Consider the following 23,328-nt stretch of genomic DNA (forward strand, 5'->3'; position numbering starts at 1 on the left):
GCCCTACCAGTTCAGATGGGCAATAGCTGCCACTGTTCTCCTGCTCTTGCATGCATTTGCTTGGAATCAGATAACGGAACTGTAGTTGGAAAGGACCACGAGGATCATATTCTAGGACAACCCCGCATTGTCTAGTACAATGCCGCAATCTTTCGCCCAGCATGGGGCTCAAACCCTGAGATTAAGAGTCTCGTGGCTCTACCGACTGAGCTATCCCAGGGACTTGTAACGGAGCACAACGCCCCTCCTTTTCTGAGTGGGAGCCAACAATGCTTCTTCCATCTGCACAAGCACACGCAGACACACAGAGAGGCCCGGAGTTGGTGGTAGTCCCAACCAAAGACTGGGAGGCCACCACTGGTTGGAGGGAAGGATTAATGGGTGCGCTTCTGGGATTGATTAAAGAAGGTTTAGATGGGATTACGGGATCATGGCAGATCAGGGACAGATTGGCAATCAGGGAAGGAAGGGCGGGGGGAGAGAGACTTTGTCTCCTGCTTCCCTGTGCAGAAAGATCAGAGGCAGCATCTCTTGAAAGAGGAGGAAATGATTGCCCATGAGGGGTAGGAAGAGGGTAGGTGTGTGTTTGTTTGTTTGTTTGTTTATGGGTTTATGTTTGCCAGGTTGGCCTCGAAGAGGATTTCAGTATGACTTTATCCTAACAGACCATTTTGCACAATACAAAGCACATTTTCCTCCAACATTTATATTTTTTTCTTAACAGGAGTGCAAAAGGCAGAGTGCAAAATTCAGAGGGGTGCAAATTTGAGCACAAAACTCTGAGCGCAAAGTTCAGATGGGTGCAAATTTCGAAAGATGGCTGCTGTTTGTTCCGGTTTGTGTATTGTTTCAGAGAGTGTGCGTTTAGTAGATTTGCCTTCAAATGTGAACTGAATTGGGCTTCTCCCGCACCCCAGCACTTGCCTCTCCCCAGCTTCCATGCAGAGAAGCAAAAGGCACGATCCGAGTTCCCATTTCAGGCAGGCAAAAGCACTCAGGGTGTAGTGTAAGGCCAGTGAGAAGTGTGACCTGTGGACACTTACAAGGGCCAGGCAGAGAGGCTGGAGGGCCGCATGCCCTCTGCCACCCAAGCCTGAGGTTCTGCCACCACTAAGTGGCTTAAACACTAAGACACCTGCAGCGCTTGCAGCCAAGAATTTCTTAGAGGTGCCTCATCCGCCGAGGTCTCTACATCTTAGGAACAGTCGACAACAGACTGAAGGACAATAGTGTTTCCCCAAATATATCTTTAACTGAAGATGAAGCACCCACTTGGCTTTTAGAGGAGGAGAGGGTTGGTGCACAGTCAGCCGAAACAGCAGGCAGAGAACAGACACCACTCATATATAGGAAAGCAAGAGGCAGCTTGTATGACCTGCAAGTAACCCTTGCCAGAAAGAAGCACAGGGACTTTATAAGCTTGTCCCCATTTTTCAGCTGTGAAATGGCATAGGGCACGGGCATCTCTCTTGAAGGGGATTTTTTTGGGGGGTGCCTCTCGCTGTGCTTACGGAACCTGCTGCACCCTCATGATGTTGGTATAACCTGCTCCAGGCCGCCAGCCTGTAACCACGATGACCAAGTCCTCGGACCGCAGGAAACCTCGCACTCGGCCTGGGAAGGGAGAGCGGAAGACAGGATCAGGAAAAGGATGAAGGGTAAGGGTAAGGAGAGCCAGAGGTTCCGTTGCGAAACTGTGGGGAGGGCAGTCATCCCCTTCCAGGTCATGTGAGCTCTGGATGTTCCTGTGAGACACAGCTGGGGTGTGTGTGTGTTGTTTTTTGACCCAAGGGTTCCACACTCTAGGGGAGAGGGTGATCTAACAGAGTTGCTGTCTTGGGCTGGCTTGGATGCAGAGGAGCTGGGGACCCCCCCCCCCCCAGGGAACCAGGGGCAGAAGGCTCAGAGCTAGGGGAGTGTTGCTGGGATGGCGATGACTGGCCAGAGGGAGCAGGCTGGGAGGAGGAAGTGTCTGAAGATGAAGAGGGAACGGGGTTTAGTGAGCAGGAAGATGCAGTGGCAGAGAGCGGTTCAGACTCAGAGGTAGAAGCGGAGGCTGGAGAGGAGGGGGTGGCCAGGCTGCTGAAGAAGCCAGGGGGTCTCACCCTCCTGCTGTGTGACCAGCTCCCTTTCTGCCTGCTCCCCCAGAACCCACAGAGAAATAAAGAGGGGGGAGGAAAGAGAGACAAGACAGTGCAGTCTTAGGCTGCTAGGGAAGGAACTCGGAGAGAGGAAGTCTTAGGGAGCAGTGGGCAGGTGGGGACCTTCAGTCCTCGCAACTGCCTCATTGGGGCAAGATCTACCAGGGTGGGTTGCTGTGACCACTAGGCCTGCACTTTTTCTTTGACTAAAGAGTTAACTTCACTGACACCAGGTATTTCGTTACTGAGCTAATCCTGACTCCAGCTCCTGACGGTCTCATTGCATACTGGAGAAGAATGGAATGGAAAGTGAGTGGGTAGGTTTGCCCATTGCAGGATTCCACAGCACTGTTTGTTTGTTTGTTTGTTTGTGCATGCCACCCTCTTTCTCTGCCACTGTCCAAAGGCCCCCTGACATTAGGCTGAGGGCTGTATTGAGGCCACAGATTTCCCACCGCTTCCTGAAGGAGCTGTCCTCTCAAACACACCCTTCTTGCATAAGCAAGGAGTGAGTTAGGGCCGCTGCCTTTCGCTGAGGCCCTCGAAGGGGAATGCGTGAGAAGCTACCATTAAACAGGCGCCACATTTCCCGATGAGAATTTGCAGCGTCAAGAGGGGCTTGCACCATTTGGATATCTGCCTGCAACAGAGCAGGTAAAAGACTCCCAGGAGCCCCATCAGGGAGAAGAAAAGATGGCAGATCCTTGGGCAGGGTGGAGTGCTACAGACTCACCGATCTCAATGCCAAACTGCACTCGGCGATCAACATCGTCCGCCCACACCTCCTGGGTGGCCCCACGCCACAGGACTGGGAAGATACCGCGGCTGAGGTGGGCCTGGCGGGCGACCTGCTCATCGCGGGTCACGGCAATGATGAGGGCCCGGGGCCGGTAGCGGGACAGCAGCTGAGCAGACCTGAGTTGAGGAAGGGAGCAGGCGGAAGGGTGAGGCAGCAAATCTGGGAGTATTCAGACTCCTTATATCTGTCATTGCCAACATTCAGGGTTCCTGAGTGGTCTTCACAGTTATGCTTCTACGACCAGCTACCTTTTTCAGCCTGAGGGCCACATTGCCTTCTGGATGACTTTTCAAGGGCCTTCTGGTCCAGCTCTGAGGGCCTTCTGAAGGTCCAGCTCCGAGGGCCTTCTGGCGGTTCCCTCACTGCGAGAAGTGAGGTTACAGGGAACCAGGCAGAGGGCCTTCTCGGTAGTGGAACTTCCTCCCGTCAGATGTCAAAGAGATAAACAACTAAACGACTTCGAGAAGACATCTGAAGGCAGCCCTTCTTCAGGAAGCTTTTAATGTCTGATCTTTTATTACGTTTGTATATTTTTCCGGAAGCTACCCATAGCGGCTGGAGCAACCAGGCCCAGACAGAGAGGGGGCCATATGGGCCACTTGGCCCGGGCCTCCGATTCCAAAGGGGGCCTCGGTCAGCATATTCACAATTGCAGGGGATGCACTGGGGCAAACAAGGAGGCGCAAAGGCAGCGGCGGCAGTGGGCGGATTCCCTGGGGCCATGGCTGGCAGCACGAGAGAAAAGCTTCCCCAGCGTCTGGGGTGGGGCCTGCAGTTGGCTCCGCAGAGGAGCGTGGAATGGGGGGGGCACATTATCTACCTGGCCCGGGCCTCTGCCTGGCTCTGCAAGACCCTGGGGGCAACCCAGTCAAGATGAGCGGCATATAAATAATAAAATTATTACTATTATTGGGCCAGGGCAGAGGCGAAAGTGGCTGAACAACAGGTGTAAGCTTTAATCAGAGTAGTTTAACTATCAGTCCCTCTTCACTGCAAACTCTGGAAATTGCAGCTCTGTGAAAGGACTAGGGGGTCTCCTAACAACTTTCAGCCCTCTTCAAGTACAGCTCCCAGAATCCTCTGGGGGAAGCAATGACTGTTTAAATTTATGGTGTGAATGTGCCATAAGTCCTAGACAAAGTAGACCCATTTAAATTAATGGATCTATGTTAGCCATGTCTATTAACTTCAATAGGTCTACTCAAAGAAGGAACACCAGGGCTGGATCTACACGGGCCTGTTTAACGTTATTAGAACGATATTAGATATATCGTTCTGAAACATTACTCGACAGACTTGTAAAATAAAGCATTTCTTACCTCCCTCAAAACACACTTTGCCTACTGCTAGTTGCTGGTTGCTCTGAAGCGGCCTTGGGTGTCACATTTTAATAACATAATTATGAATGTTAAAAGCATAACGTCATGTGGCCATGTGGTTATCAAAGCCATTTCTTAACCTTTCCTTAACGTTAAACACCATGAGTGTAGATCTGCCCCGGGTCTCCATCTCTGCATTAAGGCGATGGGATCTGGGTTGCACAAGGCTGCTTGACAGACAGGTTGGGGTCCCAGCCCCTTCGAGCATCCCACCCTTGACCTCACCTGCCGGATGTCGTGAGGACGATAATGGCAGCTGCGCAGCACTTGAAGGAAGCCTCCACAGCGCCGATGGCTGTCACCTCCGTGGGGTCCTGGCTCAGCGGGGTCAGGCGGCGCAGCTCTTGAAAGAGCTGGTGGTGATACATGGCGGCCTCAGCTTCTCGAGCAATCTGTGCAGGAGGGACATTGACATTCATGCTGGCCCAATACTGTCTGCTCTGGCAGGCAGCATCTCAAGAGGAAGATATTCCCCATCCCTCACTGCTGGGGACGGAAGGATTTGTCCATTTCAACACTCTTCATTTCTATTCCCCCCCCCCAGTCATACATTTTGCAACAATTTGCAGTTTGTTTATTTTTCACGACCCACATGAAAATTCATCAGCAGACACATTTTGTTGTGCAGTTTTGACTAATGCACACCTTTTGGCAAGCCATTTCCCCATACCTAATGCATTCTTGTATGTTATTTTCCTGAGACTCTCCCCTCTGGTGCACACCTCCCGCTAAAACATGCATTTTTGTAAACACTGCCTGGGGGGGTAGAACCGCATCAAGAAATTCGGAGAAATGTGAATTTTCAAGGATGGCTGTGTATCTGGTTTGCATATTCTTTCAAAAAGTACAGGATTACATGCACACTGTACCAAACTGCTCCCTCGTCCCTAATTACTACCTTTGAAAACTGGAGATGCCAGAAGTTGATCCTGGTAGCTTTGGCAGACCAAATACAGAGCAGGTGATCTACCCTTTGAACTATTGCCCCATAGTGAACGTCGGGTGTCACATAACTTCCTTGCAAGGTTTATGAAAACAAAGAAGGATGAACACTCAATGGACAGGTTGCTTTGAGCTGCCTTAGGCACATTATATTATTATTATTATTATTATTATTATTATTATTATTATTATTATCATCATTATTATTTTGCAGATATAACAAAGAAAAAATAAGCAACATCAGCTTATCTTAACATTCTGAATCATCCACCAATCCACACATGCACATAACTACATACAGGCAACGGCCGATCGATGTACATCCGATTGATGTCCAAACATGCACACATACTTCGCGGAGATCCGGAAGTGGCCGGAAGAGGGTGGAACAGGATGGAATGGATTTATGCATGCTCCACCATCATGCGTGATGACCCAGAACACAACCCCCGTACATTTGCAGTCCATCAGTCAGCACAGATATCCAAACAAGATTGACGATTATAAGACGTAAGTTCAAACGTGGAAGGGGCAGCAGTTGATTCAGACCACAGAGTAATGGATGGGGGATGTTTATCCTTCCAAGTTCAAGTGTAAGGGTATCACAGAGCAGGGCCTGGCTGACTGGCTAGAACCCTGAACTCCACACTCCACACTCTAATAATAATAATAATAATATATTATTTATACCCCGCCCATCTGGCTGGGTCTCCCCAGCCACTCTGGGCGGCTTCCAACAAAACACTAAAATACAATAACCTATTAAACATTAAAAGCTTCCCTAAACAGGGCTGCCTTCAGATGGCTTCTAAAAGTTTGTCTTCTAAAAGATGTCTTCTAAAAGTTCTAAATATTTTGTTGCAGATCTCGCTTGCCACAACCACTAATTCTTAGCAGATTCTGGTATTGTTTATTGTTCTGTCATGTTCCCACCCAGCCAGCCTACCATATATATATGGGGAGAAGTAATTGAAAGGAAGAACTGGATACATACCGCATGCTGCATCCGCACAGCTTCCACAGGATACGCCCCCTTGGCGGTTTCTCCAGACAGCATGATGCAGTCAGCTCCATCCAAAACTGCATTGGCCACATCGCTGGTCTCTGCCCTCGTGGGGCGAGGCTTCTTGATCATGCTCTCCAACATCTGCCCGGGAGAGAGGAAGGAGACTGTAAGCGTGTCCCTTTTCACAGGTCCCTTCATTATATGTGTTTGTTCTAACATGACCCATTTTATTTCTGTTTTGATTTTTGAAAAAGTTGTGCCAACTTTGCATTTATCAGTATTTTTTAAATGAATAAGAACATAAGAAGAGCCAGGCTGCTGGATTAGGCCAATATTTCGTTGTTCAGCATCCACTGTTTTTTACAGTGGTTGGATGAGGCCAGACCCATTGTGAGATAACCAAGCCTCATATAACCAGCATGCTTAAGCCTAATTGATGCATGTAGGGGTTAAGACCATAGAGTAGGCTGTCCCGGCATGCTTAGCAAACTTTGGGAGGAACTAAATAACCAAGCTTTTGATCCCCTCCAGTCTACCCGAGAAGCTCAGCACGTCAAGAGGTCTGAGCTGGTTGCTCCAAGCTCAGACCACATGGCTCTCACAAGCCATTCTCAATTTCCTATACCAATAATTTAGGAACTTTAACCACTTTGTAACAGCTAACTTTTAGTGCCTGTGCAACCTATTCTGAAGCACATGAATCTGACCTCTGGAAAGTTTGTAAGTAAACCATTTTTAAAACTTTCCAAGTGTGGGGAATTTAGAAATCACAAGCGCATATTTTAGAGATCCAACAGCCTATATTTCCACACTTTACTTTGCTGGGTATTTTGCAGTTTTAAATCTCTGCTGGGGTTCCCTCACCGAAGAGGACTTGCCCCAAACTTGGATCTTGGCACCTAGGAATTCTCATTTCTCCATATTTTTCCCTTGCAACCAATACTAGTCCAGCATCCTGTTCTTACAAAAGCCAACAAGATGTCTTTGGGAATCCTTCTTCTGCCACTTGTGATTCCCAGCATGCTGCCTCCAACATTGGAGGTGAGGTGTAAGGACCAAAGATGGTGCTGGATCAAGCCAATGGCCCATCTAGTCCTCATCCCTTTTTTTAAAGAATATTGAGAGCCAAAGTGAGAAGTGGTCCACTTTAAACCACTCTTTTCTAATGGATAGAAAAGATAGTATCTGACTGAACTCCCTGTGGGTACTGCCTGGTGAGGCAGCTGATTTGGACATGGAGACCCCATGTTCAGAGGCAGTCTACCCCCAGTTCCCCTGCTCTCAGCAGCTCACCTGAGTGGCGCATATCACAGGCTTCCCTGCACGGTTACATCGCCCAATCATCATCTTTTGAGCCAGGAAAACCTTCTCGCTGGGGATCTCAATGCCCAGGTCTCCACGCGCCACCATGATGCCATCGCTGGCTTGCAGGATCTCGTCAAACCTGCCAGGAAGCAAGAGAGGTTGCAATGAGGCCAAATACAAGCGATAGCAGGGGTTATACAAGGAGGACTCTCCTGCATGGAGAAATCTAGCTTCTCTCATAGTTGCACCATCAAGTGATGTATGTAGCTCCTGATTCAGATTCAGATTCAGACTACTGGGGGTGTTTTATTCCAGGCCCCCCAGATCACCCCCTCCCCATTTAAAAAATATGCTTGCAAGTGCTCAAGGTTTTCTACAAAGTCATGAGGACTAGGAACGTGCTCCCTTTATGTAAAACGAAAGCTGCTAATTCACAGGATGGCAGATGCGATACCAGATAGCAACCTTTGTGTTGGTTTGATTGATTTATGGGCCTGTAAAGGTAAAGGTAAAGGGACCCCTGACCATTAGGTCCAGTCGTGGCCGACTCTGGGGTTGCGGCGCTCATCTCGCTTTATTGGCCGAGGAAGCCGGCGTACAGCTTCCGGGTCATGTGGCCAGCAGGACTAAGCCGCTTCTGGCGAACCAGAGCAGCGCACAGAAACGCCGTTTAACTTCCGCCGGAGCGGTACCTATTTATCTACTTGCACTTTGACGTGCTTTTGAACTGCTAGGTTGTCAGGAGCAGGGACTGAGCAACGGGAACTCACCCCATCACGGGGATTCAAACCGCCAACCTTCTGATTGGCAAGCCCTAGGCTCTGTGGTTTAACCCACAGAGCCACCCACGTCCCATGGATCTGTAGAGAGGAATATAAATCTACATCGTTATGTTTAAACCCTGAGAATAAGGAATACTTCACCTCTTAACAAAAATGTCCCATGTGATATGTATTTTTAAAGTGAAGATTGATCCAAGAAAGCAGGTTAATCTCCTATTCTCCCGACACACCACAGACGGCTTTATTCTGCTAGCCTAAAATACGCTGGAAATTGGCTCAGGGGCAGAAATCTAACCCATGAGACTGTCTATGGCAGGGGTGTGGAGCCCCTTTTGGCCCAAGGGCCACATTCCCTTCCAGGTGTTCTTCTGGGGGCCACATTCCAGTGGTGGGTGGGGCCAGAAGCAAAAGTGGGCGGAGCAACAAATGTTTATTCCCACATCCTTTTCTATTTTCTATCCAGGCAAGCAAGAAAGAGTATCAGAGTTCAAGGGCAATTTTCAGCCAGGCAAAATCACCCAAGGAGGGAACACAGCAGGGCAAGTGGGGGGTTGTGGCCTGAGGAGAGTCTTAAGGCCCAGATACAGAGGTCTGGAGGGCTGCCCCTCCAGTCTACGGGGCCAGGAAAACATAGAAGCTGGAAATTACTTTTTGACTCCCTCGTGGTTTTCGATCTTGCTGATGATCTTGATGTTGCGGCCTTGCTCTCCCAGAACCTTCCGGATGGCAGCCACATCGCTGGCCTTGCGGATGAAGGAGGCGAAAACGATGTCGACGCCCTGCTGCAGGCCGAACTGCAGGTCCTGGATGTCCCGCTGGGAGACCGCCGGCAGGTCCACCTCGGCCCCCGGCAGATTCACCCCCTTGTGGCTGCACAGCATCCCACCATTCTCCACCTCGGCGATACAGCCGTTGGGGCCTGTGAGACGGGGTCAGACAAAGAAGGCTCATACCAGGACTGAATAAATCACTCAATCAATAACCAGTAGTCCAAAAGAAACTCTGTACAAAGACCTACACTGGCTCCCAGTACGTTTCCGAGCACAATAAGTGTTGGTGCTGACCTTTAAAGCCCTAAACAGCCTCGGCCCAGTATACCTGAAGGAGCGTCTCCACCCCCATCGTTCTGCCCGGACACTGAGGCCCAGTGCCGAGGGCCTTCTGGAGGTTCCCTCGCTGCAAGAAGCCAAGTTACAGGGAACCAGGCAGAGGGCCTTCTCGGTAGTGGCACCCGCCCTGTGGAATGCCCTCCCATCAGATGTCAAGGAAATAAACAACTATCTAACTTTTAGAAGACATCTGAAGGCAGCCCTGTTTAGGGAAGTTTTTAATGTTTGATGTTTTAGTGTGTTTTTAATATAATAATAATAATAATAATAATAATAATAATAATAATTATTATTATTATTATTATTATTATTATACAAAACAATGCTGAACAGGGAACCATAACACATTCCCTGGTTCTGTTGGCCCCCAAAAATGGAGGTTTTGCCGAAATTCCCCCGGATGCTGTTTGAATTCCGGACGTTACAAGGAAACTCCAGAAGTATGGCAACCCTAACTTTATGCAACTACCTCAATTGCTGTTTCTGGGAACAAGGATCTGTTGCCCAGTAGCCACTATATCGGAGGTGTCCAATTTTTTTTCCAAGAGGGCCAGATTTGATGAAGTGCAGAGCCGTGAGGGCCAACCAAAGGACCAACCAAAGTTGCTGAACATTTTTCAGGTTTGAGGTTACTGAGCTTTTTTATGATTTTTACCACAGAATTGTTGAGCCTTTTTTTTTAGGGCTGAAGTTGTTGAGGGTTTTTTTACCCCAGCAAACAAACTGCCACCGGGGCCAGATTAAACCGACCAGCAGGTCGGATTAATAATAAAAATTTATTTATACCCCGCCCTCCCTGGCCAGACCCGGGCTCAGGGTGGCTAACACCAGTAAAATTACAATTAAAAAACCCCCAATTTAAAATACAGGTTAAAATAGAATTTAAAATGCAACCTCATTTTAATAATAGCCCATAGATCAAAACCATAAGGGGAGGGAAACATAAGGGTCAGACTGAGTCCAAACCAAAGGCCAGGCAGAACAGCTCTGTCTTGCAGGCCCTGCGGAAAGATGTCAAGTCCCACAGGGCCCTAGTCTCTTGTGACAGAGTTCCACCAAGTGGGGGCCAGTACTGAAAAGGCCCTGGCCCTAGTTGAGAGCAATCTAACCACCTTGCGACTTGGGACCTCCAAGGTGTTGTCATTTGTGGACCTTAAGGTCCTTCACGGGGCAGACCAAGAGAAGCGGTCCCTGAAACAGACTTTGGACATGCCCACAGGCCTTATCCGGGAGGGTGCTATCCAGGGTGCTGAATTAACAGGAGCGGCCAGCAGAGACAGGTGTCACTGCACACCTGGCCTCCTGGGAAGAAGAGAGGCAAGAAGGGAAGCACGGCGCAGGTGCAACTGCAGATCAAACCCAATGCTCCCTACAGTGCAACCACACAGAGACAGCCTCTCTGCCGCCTCGCCTTCCCCCTGCTGGCAAGCAGCCGTGATGCTGCTGCTGGGATGCCAGGTACCTATCCCCACCTAACCCACTTGTCAGGGAGTGGCTGGATAATGATATAATAATAATAATTTGTTATTTATACTCCGCCCATCTGGCTGAGTTTCCCCAGCCACTCTGGGCGGCTCCCAATCGAGTGTTAAAAACAATACAGCATTAAATATTAAAAACTTCCCTAAACAGGGCTGCCTTCAGATGTCTTTTAAAGATAAGATGGCTGCTTATTTCCCTCGCATCTGAAGGGAGGGTGTTCCACAGAGAGGGTGCCACTACCGAGAAGGCCCTCTGTCTGGTTCCCAGTAACCTCACTTCTCGCAATGAGGGAACAGCCAGAAGGTCCTCGGTGCTGGACCTCAGTGTCCGGGCTGAACGATGGGGGTGGAGACGCTCTTTCAGGTATACAGGATGAGGAGGAGTGGTGGAAACTGCCTGACCAAGAGCCCCCCCCCCCAGGGAAAGCACAGAGAGAAATGATTTGGATTCTGGTGATGGGAAACGTGCCACACCCCAGACCAGCGGAAGAGCTGGGAAGTACTGGAGGTTGGGAACTTGGAGGAGGATGAAGAGAAGGAAACAGGGAGGTTCCCCAGCAGGGCAGAGATGGGACTCAGACTCGGCCGCTCCACCACAGAGCCACCCTGACAGCTTTTTCTACTGACAGCCTGCAGGCCCCCACTCCCAGAACAAGGCGTCTATTGCACTTTACAGAGCAGAGAGCCAGGCAGAAACAGAGATGGTCCCACAAAGAGGTTAGGCTGGCCTCAACCACAGCCAGGGCTTTTTCGGCTGTGGCCCCGATCTGGTGGAACGCTCTGTCACAAGAGACTAGAGCCCTGAGGGACTTGACATCTTTCCGCAGGGCCTGCAAGACAGAGCTGTTCCACCAGGCCTTTGGCCAAGGCACAGTCTGACCCCCTCCTTCGGTAATCCTCACAGAACTCTAGCCCAATGGTTGCCATGAATTTGATTTTGAATTGATTTTAGAATGGATTGATTTTAGAATGCTGTGTTACTTTTATTGTTGTTAGCCGCTCTGAGGAGCCTGGCTTCAGCTATGGAGGGTGGGATACAAATAAATAATTATTATATTATTATTATTATTATTATTATTACTTGGGCTTGCTGTAGACAGAGGGAGGGGCCTGACACAGAGGGATAAGGAGTGGAGGGGGGAGTTACAAGCCAGTCCGCTCAACTGCTTCATCTACACAGGAGCAACCCTTAGGAGTCTCTGCGTGTTCTCTGGTCTGCTTGCCTCATAAAGAAACTAACTGTAAGTTAGCCGGTGTTTACTATCTTTCTCTGATCTGCAAATGCCCTGTTCTCCTTGGCGGTTCCTGACACCACTGGCCGCTCCTGGACAGGAGGTGCTAGTCTGAGGCATAAGAAAGATGGAGACCAAAGATATGTAACCACTTGAAAGAAACAATTAGGCCTAGGATTAAAATGGAATTAAATTTATAAAGAAGAAAATGTACGATAAGGAAAGCTATGTAATATGATTAGGACTGTGATATGGTCTTTTGAAACACTGATATTGGAAACTGCTACATATAATTACTAAGAAATTCGGATGGAAGAGATTCGAGGAAGTCAAATACTATGTCTATGAAGATGGATGGCACTTAATTTTAATTAATTAAGTGGTAATACGTTGTATGTCTCTTTTTTCTTGTTTCTCTTTTTCTCCTATTTTTTGTTTGTCTTTTCTTTTTTATAATGTTTATTTACTGAAAATAATAAATATCATTGGGGGGAAAAGAAAGATGGAGACCACCCACCTCAGCAGCGAGAGGCGAAAGGGTGGGCTTCCAAACCGCAGAAAGGGGAGAAGCATACGTACGGATTTCCTTGACCAGCAAGGAGATGAGGCCGTCGTCAATGAAGATCCGTCCTCCGATGTTGATGACTTTGGGCAAGTTGACGTAATCCAGCCAGACGGTGTTCTGGTCACAGCACTCCCGGAAGGCTGGGTCTGTCGTAACCACCACCCGCGATCCTTTCACCAGTTCCACTTCTTGGTCCACGCCCTGCAGAAAGAGGCCACACCCACGTGAGCAGTTATTTCTTAAGAACAAAGGGAACACCTTTGACTTTTAAAGCCCTATGCGGCCTAGGACCCATGTACCTATGGGATCGCCTCTACTGGTATGCCCCACGGACGACCTTAAGGTCCACAAATGACAACACCTTGGAGGTCCCAAGTCGCAAGGTGGTTAGATTAGTCTCAACTAGGGCCAGGGCCTTTTCAGTACCGGCCCCAATTAGTGGAACGTTCTGTCACAAGAGACTAGGGCCCTGCGGGACTTGACATCTTTCCACAGGGCCTGCAAGACAGAGGTGTTCTGCCTGGCCTTTGGTTTGGACTCAGTCTGACCCTTATGTTTCCCTCCCCTTATGGTTTTGATCTTTGGGCTACTATTAAAATGAGGCTGCATTTTAAATTATATTTTAACCTGTATTTTAAAGTGGTTTTTTAATTATTTTATTGTAATTTTACTGGTGTTATCTGCCCTGAGCCCGGCTCCAGCCAGGGAGGGCAGGGTATAAATAAAAATTTACTACTACTACTACTATTAAACTATTGATTAGGGCTGCAATTTTTTATTTCGGAACCAGCTCTGCCGTTAGGGTGCTCCAGGGATTCAGGCAGGGAATACTTCCAGCCCTGTCAGGAGTCATTGGGGATTGAACTTGGGGATTTCTGCATGCAGAGCAGATTGGCAGGGACTGGCTGAATGAGTAATAATAATAATAATAATAATTTTTATTTATACTCCGCCCTCCCCAGCCAAAGCCGGGCTCAGGGCGGCTAACAAGCAATAATAAAAACAAGTTGAATGAATACAGCTTAAAAACAAAATTAAAATACAACATTAAAATATTGAAACATTAAAATATTAAAATGTAGCCTCATCGCAGGAGGAGAAGGAAAAGAAAAAAGAAAGAGAGGGAGGGAATCAAACTGGCTCCAAGCCAAAGGCCAGGCGGAACAACTCTGTCTTACAGGCCCTGCGGAAAGAAATCAGATCCAGCAGGGCCCTGGTCTCATGAGACAGAGCGTTCCACCAGGCCGGAGCCAGTGTTGAAAAGGCCCTGGCTCTGGTTGAGGCTAATCTAACTTCCTTAGGGCCCGGGACCACTAGGGTGTTGCTATTTATGGACCTTGAGGCTCTCCGTGGGGCATACCAGGAGAGGCGGTCCCATAGGTACGAGACCTAGGTACGAGTAGTGGTGCTGCCTGCCCAAGTGCCCCCCAGGGAGGACACAGAAGAAGAAGATTTAGACCCCGGCTGTCATGAATGAGCCAGCTCCCAGGGAAAGTTTGCAACCAGCTCCTAGTGAAGGGAATAGCCAGGAAGAGAGAGGGTTAACTGCAAAACAGGAATGTCAACTGATAGCAGAGTGGTGGAGAGTCAGCCAGCAGCTTGCCAGCACACCAGCGACGGACAAAATGCAGGGGCTAGATACGAAAGTAGCTCAGAGAGCAGGAAGGACCACGGAAGTACTGTTTCAGAGAATGAGGAAGGGGTGGGAGCTGACCCCCTTAGTCCAAGGTCTAGGCGTATGGGGGGGTCTTCAAGACAGAATATGTCACAAGAGGAAGTTCGGCTGTTTCTGGTCTCTCTGGAAACATCCTCCTTAGAAGGGACATCTTTGATTTATAGGCGGACGGCTGTGATGGCCGCTCCAGTGAACTCTGTTTTTGCAATAAATCTTATTCTTGATTAACTACGCCCGTTTGTTATCATGACTCCCTGACACCGGGTCATGGTGGTGGGACACTGGGGAACAGTCAGGGGAAGGGACAAGCTGGGAGGTGCTAGAAGGAGCAGGTTTTGAGAGATTAATGGGGGTCAGGAGAAGGAGGCCCCAGGACAGCGCTGGAGGCTGAGAGTCTCAGTGTGAGCACAGACTCAGAGAGAGATGAGTCAGAAGTTGCTCTTCTACCCAGCAGCAGGGCAGTCCCAGTCCTGCAGGCTCACCTCCCTCTCTGACACCCCACCTGAGTAGAGTCCTGCATGTTGCTGAGCAACAGGCCAGACAGGAATAATAATAATAATAATAATAATAATAATAATAATAATAATAATTTATTTATACTCCGCCCATGTGGCTGGGTTTCCCCAGCCACTCTGGGTGGCTTCCAACAAAATATTAAAATACAGTAATGCATCAAACATTAAAAGCTTCCCTAAACAGGGCTGCCTTCAGATGTCTTCTAAAAGTCTGGTAGTTGTTGTTCTCTTTGACATTTGGTGGGAGGGCGTTCCACAGGGCGGGTGCCACCACCGAGAAGGCCCTCCGCCTGGTTCCCTGTAACAGCCTAGTCTGTTATAACCAAGACAGCCAATGGCAAACATTTATTTCATGGGGCAACTACCCAAATATTGAACCACTCATTCCCAATCTTACCCCTTTGACCACACCGGTGCGGATCTCTGGGCCTTTGGTATCCAGGGCAATGGCCACCGGTCGGTAGAAGAGCGGGTTGGAGGCAAAACTCTCCGTTGCTTTCCGGATATTCACAATGGATCCTGCATGGTACTGAAAGAGAAAACAGTGGTGGTGGTGGTGGGGGAGTCAGTGGATCCTTTCCTCATTCACTGAAGAAGGGGGAATCTGACTTCAGAGTCGCGGCACCCAAGGTGTAGAGCCGGATGCAGGGCTGGAGCTGAGTCAGGGCTCAGAGCTGGAAAGGGGGGGGGCCAAGAGGCAGAGATGGGTCAGGCTGGTGAAGAATCACAGGGGTCTCCCCCTCCTTCTGCCACAAGCTTCCCTCTCCCCCAGTTCCCCAGAACCAGAAGAGGCATGAAAAGGGTGGAGGACAGTTTGGCTTTGCACAGGCACAGTCTCCAATTGTTTGGGGAAAACTCTGGAGAGGAGGGGGCTTCGGCAGCTGTGGGGAGGTGGGGACTCTCAGTCTCAGCAACTGCTGTGGGAATGTTCAGGGATGCAGGAGAGGATATGTTGTCTGATTATATCCTTATCCAACTTGTGTTAACAAGTTCCACAATTTCAGCAGAGTAACATTCCCTTCTTTTAAATTTGCAACGGATGTGTTTTGCTCAGGCTCGCTAAAGCCTCTATAATAACTGTTCTGGTATTTTTCCCTTATTCCCTCATAAAATATAAGACATAACACAGTCTTCTATAAAAGTATAAAAAGAGTTTACTCACATTCAGTTCACAATCAGATCTCAGAAGGCAGACTTAGCTTAATGTAGTAACATACACTTGGAATCTATCTCATAAGAAGACAGTCCCTTTGTCCTCTCTTGGCTGGAAGCCAAGAGGGCATCTTTGGCTTAGTAGATGTTGTTTCTTTGATGCATGTGGTGAAAGAGAGAGAGAGATGGCTGCCCTGCCCTGTGCTTTTGTCATTATCTGCACAGGTGAGGCCACACCCACTCTCTAGTCACATGCAGAGGAAGTATGTCCCAGGCCAGAAGGAAACAGGAAGCTTTCCTGTTGGCTGGACAAAGATTCCTCCCCATGTGCAAACATGTTCACTCTAGGAATGTTGTACTTGACTGCTCTGGTCTTTCACATCCTACAACTGCTTCATGGGGGCAAGACCTGCCAGGGATAAGTTGCTGCACTCATTAGGCCTGACACTCCTGTGCAGATCCCATTTTTGCTAATAAAGAGTTAACTCCAACTAGCTCAGTGTGATTTACTGCTGGCTCGCTCCTGTCAAGGAAGGAATCTGGAGGCCGAGGCCTAAAACGCCTCAGTCCATGTCCTAGATTTGTTGGCGCAAGTGGCTCAACTCGGAGCTATCCATTGGTCCAGAAACCTTCAGCTTTCCCTGTGGGATCCAGCATCAGACCAGGACATGACACCCCACCCTCTTGGGGAAGGAAATGGCTTACTCTCATCCCCACCCACTTGATACCTCATGTGAGCCGTGCGAAAAGTTCAGCCGTGCAATGTTCATTCCAGCCTTGATCATCTCACGGAGCATTTCCACCGAGCGGGAAGCAGGGCCTGAAAGAGGAGACGGGGAGCATTGGGTCACTGGGACAAAGAACCGTATTGACACATCCTCCCTCAGGTCTTGCACCCAGTGTCACCAAGCCAGTGGCTAAAGTAAAGGTAAAGGGACCCCTAACCATTAGGTCCAGTCGTGACCGACTCTGGGGTTGCGGCACTCATCTCGCTTTATTGGCCGAGGGAGCTGGCGTACAGCTTCCGGGTCATGTGGCCAGCATGACTAAGCCGCTGCTGGCGAACCAGAGCAGCGCACGGAAACACCATTTACCTTCCCGCCGGAGCGGTACCTATTTATCTACTTGCACTTTGACGTGCTTTCGAACTGCTAGGTTGGCAGGAGCTGGGACCGAACAACTGGAGCTCACCCCGTCACGGGGATTCGAACCGCCGAACTTCTGATCAGCAAGCCCTAGGCTCTGTGGTTTAACCCACAGCACCACCCGTGTCCCTAGCCAGGCTACGTCCTGTCAAATGACCCAACTCAGTCTTTAACAGGAATCGTTCATTTTCCCCAAACGCCCCAGGGGAAGTGAGGGTGCTAAGTGTGCACATAAGTACATAGGGACCACCTTTCTGGCTGAATATCCTGTTTCCAACAGAGGGCAGCCAGATGCTGCCAGGAAGCTCACAGGCAATGTTTCCCTTTTTCCAATAATTCTCATTCTCTGATTCGCTGCCTCTAGCTATGGACTTTCCATTTTGCTGTGCTGGTTAGCATTCCTCTTCTGCCTCCTCTTCTATCATCAATTGGTCCGATTTTTCGCTTAAAGCACCGCCACAGTTTGTGGCAGTAAATTCCAGGAGTTAGGGGTGTGTTGAGTGCGGAGGTATTTATTTTTGATCGCAAGGAATCTTGCCCCCCCTCCCCTTAAATGAAAAACAGAAGAGCATAACATAAGAGAATAAGAGCCTGTTGGAAGAGGCCAGAGAGACATCTTGCCCAGCATCCTGTTCTCACAGTGGCCAACCAGATGCTTGTGGGAAACCTGGAAGCAGGATCCGAACACAAGACCACTCTCCCCTCCTGCAGTGTCCAGCAAGTAGTATTTAGAAGCATTAGAAGGCAGAGCATAGACATCATGGCTAGCAGCCATTGCTATCTATATATCTGTTTACCTACCTATCTATCTACAGTATCTATCTATCATCTATCATCTCTATCATCTATCATCTATCATCTATCATCTATCTATCTATCATCTATCTATCTATCTATCTATCTACCTACCTATCTACAGTATCTACCGGTATCTATCTATCTATCTGTCTATCTATCATCTATCTATCTAACTATCTATATCTATCTATATCTATCTATATCTATCTATCATCTATCTATCTATCTATCAATCATCTATCTATCTATCATCTATCATCTATCATCTATCATCTATCATCTATCATCTATCTATCTATCTATCTATCTATCTATCTATCATCTATCTATCTATCTATCTATCTATCTATCTATCTATCTATCATCTATCATCTATCATCTATCTATCTATATCTATCTGTCATCTACCTACCTACCTATCTACAGTATCTATCTATCTATCTATCTATCTATCTATCTATCTATCATCTATTCTGCATCAAAATAACACACATTTCGCAACAATAAACAATCAGCTTTAAACGCTGATAAATTCAACACACACACCTATTTCTCATCCCTCTAGCATAATTTATCCTACCGTTTCCTATTTCACAAAAGTGTTTCTAAATTTGTTAATCCCCAGGGAGGGATGATTCCTTATACAGCAGACCAAACCTGATGCTAAATACAGTGGAACTTCGGTTTTTGATCGTCTCAGAAGTTGAACATTTCGGCTTTCGAACGCCGAAAACCCAGAAGTAACTGCTTCAGTTTTCAAATGATTTTTTGAAGCTGAACATGCCACGTGGCTTCTGTTTGGAGTTCCCCTGTTGTATTGAGGCTTCCGTACTGAGTTTTCGGTTTTCAAACGTTTCGGAAGTCGAACGGTCTTCCAGAACAGATTACGTTCGAAAACCGAGGTTCCACTGTACTATAGAAATTTTATTGAGCTTGTGAGATTTCAACAGGCCGGGTGCGTGTACACCCAATCCTATATTCACAATTTGCTAGAATTCACTAGATTCCCTGCAGCGCTTCTGCAGGGCGGGCGAGAGAAGCTCGTCAGCAGCTAAGGAGCGGTGCCATACCAATGGTGCAGACGATTCCTGTGCTGCGGGCGGCGATGGGCTCCGAGTCGATGTCCAGCAGGCAGAGGTGTTCCAGGAAGGTGTCCGCCATGGATGCTGGCAGCTGGTGCTTCTGGAAGAAAGCAGTGCCCAGCTCCTGGGTGAGGCTGGCCATGTCGTCTGGGAGAATCGAGATGCTACCTGCGTGCAGGGGGTGGGGGAAGGAAGAATCACTCCTGAATGCAAGCTCTGGGCAGGAAGGCAGACGGACGCGTCACGGTAGCGCTTGCAGATCACGGCGCAGCCTCATGGTCAGAGCATGATGCACTCTCCACACCCACCTCCGTTCCATCTGCTGGAGAGGCCTGGCCAGCAGCCCCCGTCTACCCATCCCTTCCTCCCCAGGCCTAGCCCAGACGCACCCTCCATCTTCACACGCCTCCCTCTCAAAGCTTCCCGGCTTCGCTCCAGGCCCAGGTAGACTCTGCCCCGACTGCCAGGCCTCCAGGCCTCCCCTCACCCAGCCACCCCACCCCTCTCCCTGGTTAAAGAGTTACCAGCTCAGTTCTAAGTCCACAATATCCGCGTGGTGGTTGGTGTACAAAGCCAGCAATTGCTCCCCATTATTATTGCTATTACAGCGGTACCTCGGGTTACATAGGCTTCAGGTTACACACACTTCAGGTTACAGACTCCACTAACCCAGAAATATTACCTCGGGTTAAGAACTTTGCTTCAGGATGAGAACAGAAATTGTGCTCTGGCGCCGCAGCAGCAGCGGGAGGCCCCATTAGCTAAAGTGGTGCTTCAGGTTAAGAACAGACCTCCAGAACGAATTAAGTTCTTAACCCGAGGTACCACTGTATTATCAGGTGCTGGCAGATTGAGCTGAGGAGACTGATTGCGGGTCCAACAGTCAAGAAGGTGGTTTCTGTGCATGCTCTAGAGGGAACTGAGGGGCAGATGGGGCCTGACAGCCTGTGGCTCCTAGGCAGTGCTATTTTTCCAGAAAAAGAGGTGTTGGAACTCACCATAACACCTCCCTCTTTCTTTCAGCCCACCTGAGAGGTGCTGGAACTGAGTTCTGGTGAGTTCCAGCTGGAAAAAAAGCCCTGCTCCTAGAAGCTGTTGGCATGCGACAGGAACCACACCCCGGGAACGGCTTCGACTGGCCGGCTAAACCAAGTGAGGGCAGCCAATGGGTCTCAAACCCTTTGTGAGTTAGGGAAGGTGGGGATCATCAACCTGGGATGGGAGCCCACCTAGGAGAAGGAAAACTCTGATCCTAAACCTCTCCTGCCTTGTGGGATGTCTTCGGGTGAAGAAAGAGCTCAGGAATTAACCTTACACAAATCCAGAGTGGACTCCCGAAGACAGTTGGATGACGCCTTGCACATCTCTTTTTGGCAATTCCTGCAGCCAAGATGGCGCCAAATGTGTTGCTCTGCTTTCCTTTGGACCACATCAGCGATGCTAAGAAGGGGGTCTTGTCATCTGGGCAGCCCAGGACCTCCATGCACACTGCCTAGGCTTCCACCCTGGAGAGCTCTCTTCAGTGCTGCTATTGCAGAGGTTTGATTTCACCCCCAGAGGCACACTCCATTGTCTCTTGAGACAGATGGATGCCAACAATAGCCTATTTTATTATTATCCACTGCTTCCAGACTGCAGCTTATTTTGGGGGGTGAGGTCAAACAAATACAGTGGTACCTCGGGTTAAGTACTTAATTCATTCCAGAGGTCCATTCTTAACCTGAAACTGTTCTTAACCTGAAGCACCACTTTAGCTAATGGGGTCTCCTGCTGCTGCCGCACCACCGGAGCACAATTTCTGTTCTTATCCTGAAGCAAAGTTCTTAACCCGAGGTACTATTTCTGGGTTAGCGAAGCCTGTAACCTGAAGCGTCTGTAACCTGAAGCATATGTAACCCAAGGTACCACTGTATTGGCTTAATGAAAGGGAAGGCCCATAGCTTGGTGGTAGAGCATTTGCCTGGTGTGCAGAAGGTTCCAGGTTCAATCCCCGGCCTCTCCAGGTAGGGTTGGGGGAGATTCCCTGCCTGAAACCCTGAAGAACTGCTGCCAGTCAGTGCAGACAGCTCTGAGCTAGATGGACCTATCCTTTGACTCAGCTTCCTATGTTCCGTCATGCTTTCAACGCTGCTTAGTGCTCTTGCGCAGTAAACCCACCCTTCCCAGACTTTTTGCGAGCAGTGAAAAATAACAGCATAAAATACAGTCGTACCTCAGAAGTCGAACGGAATATGTTCCGGAAGTCCGTTTGACTTCCGAAACGTTCGGAAACCAAAGCGCGGCTTCTGTTTAGCTGCGGAAGCGTCGTTAGAAGTTCGGCTTCTGAAAGAACGTTTGGAAACTGGAATGCTCACGTCCAGTTTTGGATCGTTCGGGAGCAGAAATATTCAACTCCCAAGGCATTCGGGAGCCAAGGTACAACTGTACTGACATTGCCCCACACGGTGCCAGGAAATAAATAAATATCGGATTCTTTCAGAAAGTGCAAATTATGCAGATTTGCCTTACGGTGCAAATCAAATTCCCCGCCCACAGCTAGTCATGAAGGGGTATGCTATTTCTCTTCACATTGCTGCATTTTTTTTCACCACCAGGGAGGGAGAGAAATATTTGTGGGATTTTCCAGCTCCCTTCGCCAGCCTTGGGTGCTAGGGCATTGCATTTTAGACCTGTGTGCATTGTGTAAAAAGGGAGCCACTACAGTGGTACCTCAGGCTACAGACGCTTCAGGTTACAGACTCTGCTAACCCAGAAATAGTACCTCAGGTTAAGAACTTTGCTTCAGGATGAGAACAGAAATTGGGCAGCAGCAGCGGGAGGCCCCATTAGCTAAAGTGGTACCTCAGGTTAAGAACAGTTTCAGGTTAAGAACGGACCTCCAGAATGAATTAAGTTCTTAACCTGAGGTACCACTGTATTTGCTCCCTGATGACTCAGGCACAAAATATCCCGGGCCCAGCCCTGAGCTGCTGTTGCCTAAAGGCCTAAGCTGCCTTCTACGGATACAGATAGGACCCGGAATCTTCTGCATCTTCAAATATCTCCGGCTGTCGCAGGGAAGAGGGAGCAAGCTTGTTCTCTCCTGCTCCTCCAGAGGTCAGGACTCGAACCAACGACTTTAAGGTACAAGAAAGGAGATTCTGACTACGCATAAGGGGAAAAACTTTCTGACAGTCAGAGCTGTTTGATCATGGAAAAGGTCTCCCTCGGGAGGTTGTGGACTCTCCTTCCTCAGAGGTTTCTAAAGCAGCGGTTAGATGGCCATCTGTCCTGGATGCTTTAGCTGAGATTCCTGCTTTGCAAGTGGTTGGACTCCATGATCCCCGGGGTCCCTTCTAAATTTTACGATTCTATACATGCTAAGCATGCCCTCTCCCCCACTGAGTTATGGTCCTTCCTGCCCTTGTGATTCTGAATTAAACAGGAACCCGGGAAGCCACGTTCGACATAGTCGGTTGGTCTATCTAGCTCAGAACGAGCTACACTGATGGGCAGCGGCTGTTCAGAGTTTCAGGCAGGGACAAATTCCAAGCCCTACCTGGCGACGATGGAGATCTTTATACAAAGCAGATGCTCTAGCCCAAAACTTTTTCAGCAGGGGGCCGGTCCACTGTCCCTCAGACCTTGTGGGGGGCCGGACTATATTTTGGAAAAAAATAATGAACGAATTCCTATGCCCCACAAATAACCCAGAGATGCATTTGAAATAAAAGCGCACGTTCTACTCATGTAAGAACATGCTGATTCCCAGACTGTCCGTGGGCCGGATTTAGAAGGCGATTGGACTGGATCCGGCCCCTGGGCCTTAGGTTGCCTACCCATGCTCTTCCCCCACTGAGCTCCCCAAAAGTAGACTAGGCCTTGGGCAACCTCCTCTGGAGATAAGAGCATCTCCTGCACATTCCCTGCCTCCGGACAACACCCCTGCAGGCCGACTGTGAGGCCTCGCAAGGGCCGAGGACCGGAGCAGGGCGGGAGAGACGTTGTATACCCACCCTCCTTGCCGTTTCTTCCTTCAGCTTTTTTTTCTGGCCTCTGCTCGCAGCTGCAGGGAGAACGAGGAAGAGAGGCTGTTTGGCTTGCGACGGCTTTAGGCCAGCCCCTTCAAAGTGGGGAGGCCTTCAGCCCCAGCAGCAAAACCGGCAGCCACACCCTGCTGGAGACTGCGCCAAACAACCAGGCCTCACATCCTTCCTGAAAGGCTGCTTTTTTTTTTTCTG

At 49.0% G+C, this 23,328-nt stretch overlaps 1 protein-coding gene across 3 annotated transcripts; it reads right to left on the reverse strand.

The window, feature by feature from the left end:
* Positions 1-690: 690 nt before the first annotated feature.
* PKLR (pyruvate kinase L/R) lies at positions 691-23,240 on the reverse strand. Of its 3 annotated transcripts, none has more exons than XM_080984680.1 (11): positions 23,104-23,240; positions 19,097-19,276; positions 16,812-16,903; positions 15,329-15,460; positions 12,756-12,942; positions 9,003-9,273; positions 7,561-7,711; positions 6,256-6,408; positions 4,545-4,711; positions 2,875-3,056; positions 691-1,614 (listed from the first exon to the last, which is right to left on the reverse strand). In XM_080984680.1, the coding sequence occupies exons 2-11, from the start codon at positions 19,248-19,250 to the stop codon at positions 1,508-1,510; spliced, it is 1,596 nt and encodes a 531-aa protein (XP_080840806.1). In that variant the 5' UTR covers positions 19,251-19,276; positions 23,104-23,240; the 3' UTR covers positions 691-1,507. The 3 variants fall into 3 exon arrangements, with proteins under 3 accessions (XP_080840806.1, XP_080840807.1, XP_080840805.1); XM_080984681.1 differs by lacking the exon at positions 23,104-23,240 and adding an exon at positions 22,647-22,670; XM_080984679.1 differs by lacking the exon at positions 23,104-23,240 and adding an exon at positions 19,498-19,577.
* Between the last annotated feature and the right edge of the window lie 88 nt (positions 23,241-23,328).

The sequence above is a fragment of the Podarcis pityusensis genome, assembly GCF_964106645.2.
Source record: "Podarcis pityusensis genome assembly, chromosome: 16".
Classification (NCBI taxonomy): domain Eukaryota; kingdom Metazoa; phylum Chordata; class Lepidosauria; order Squamata; family Lacertidae; genus Podarcis; species Podarcis pityusensis.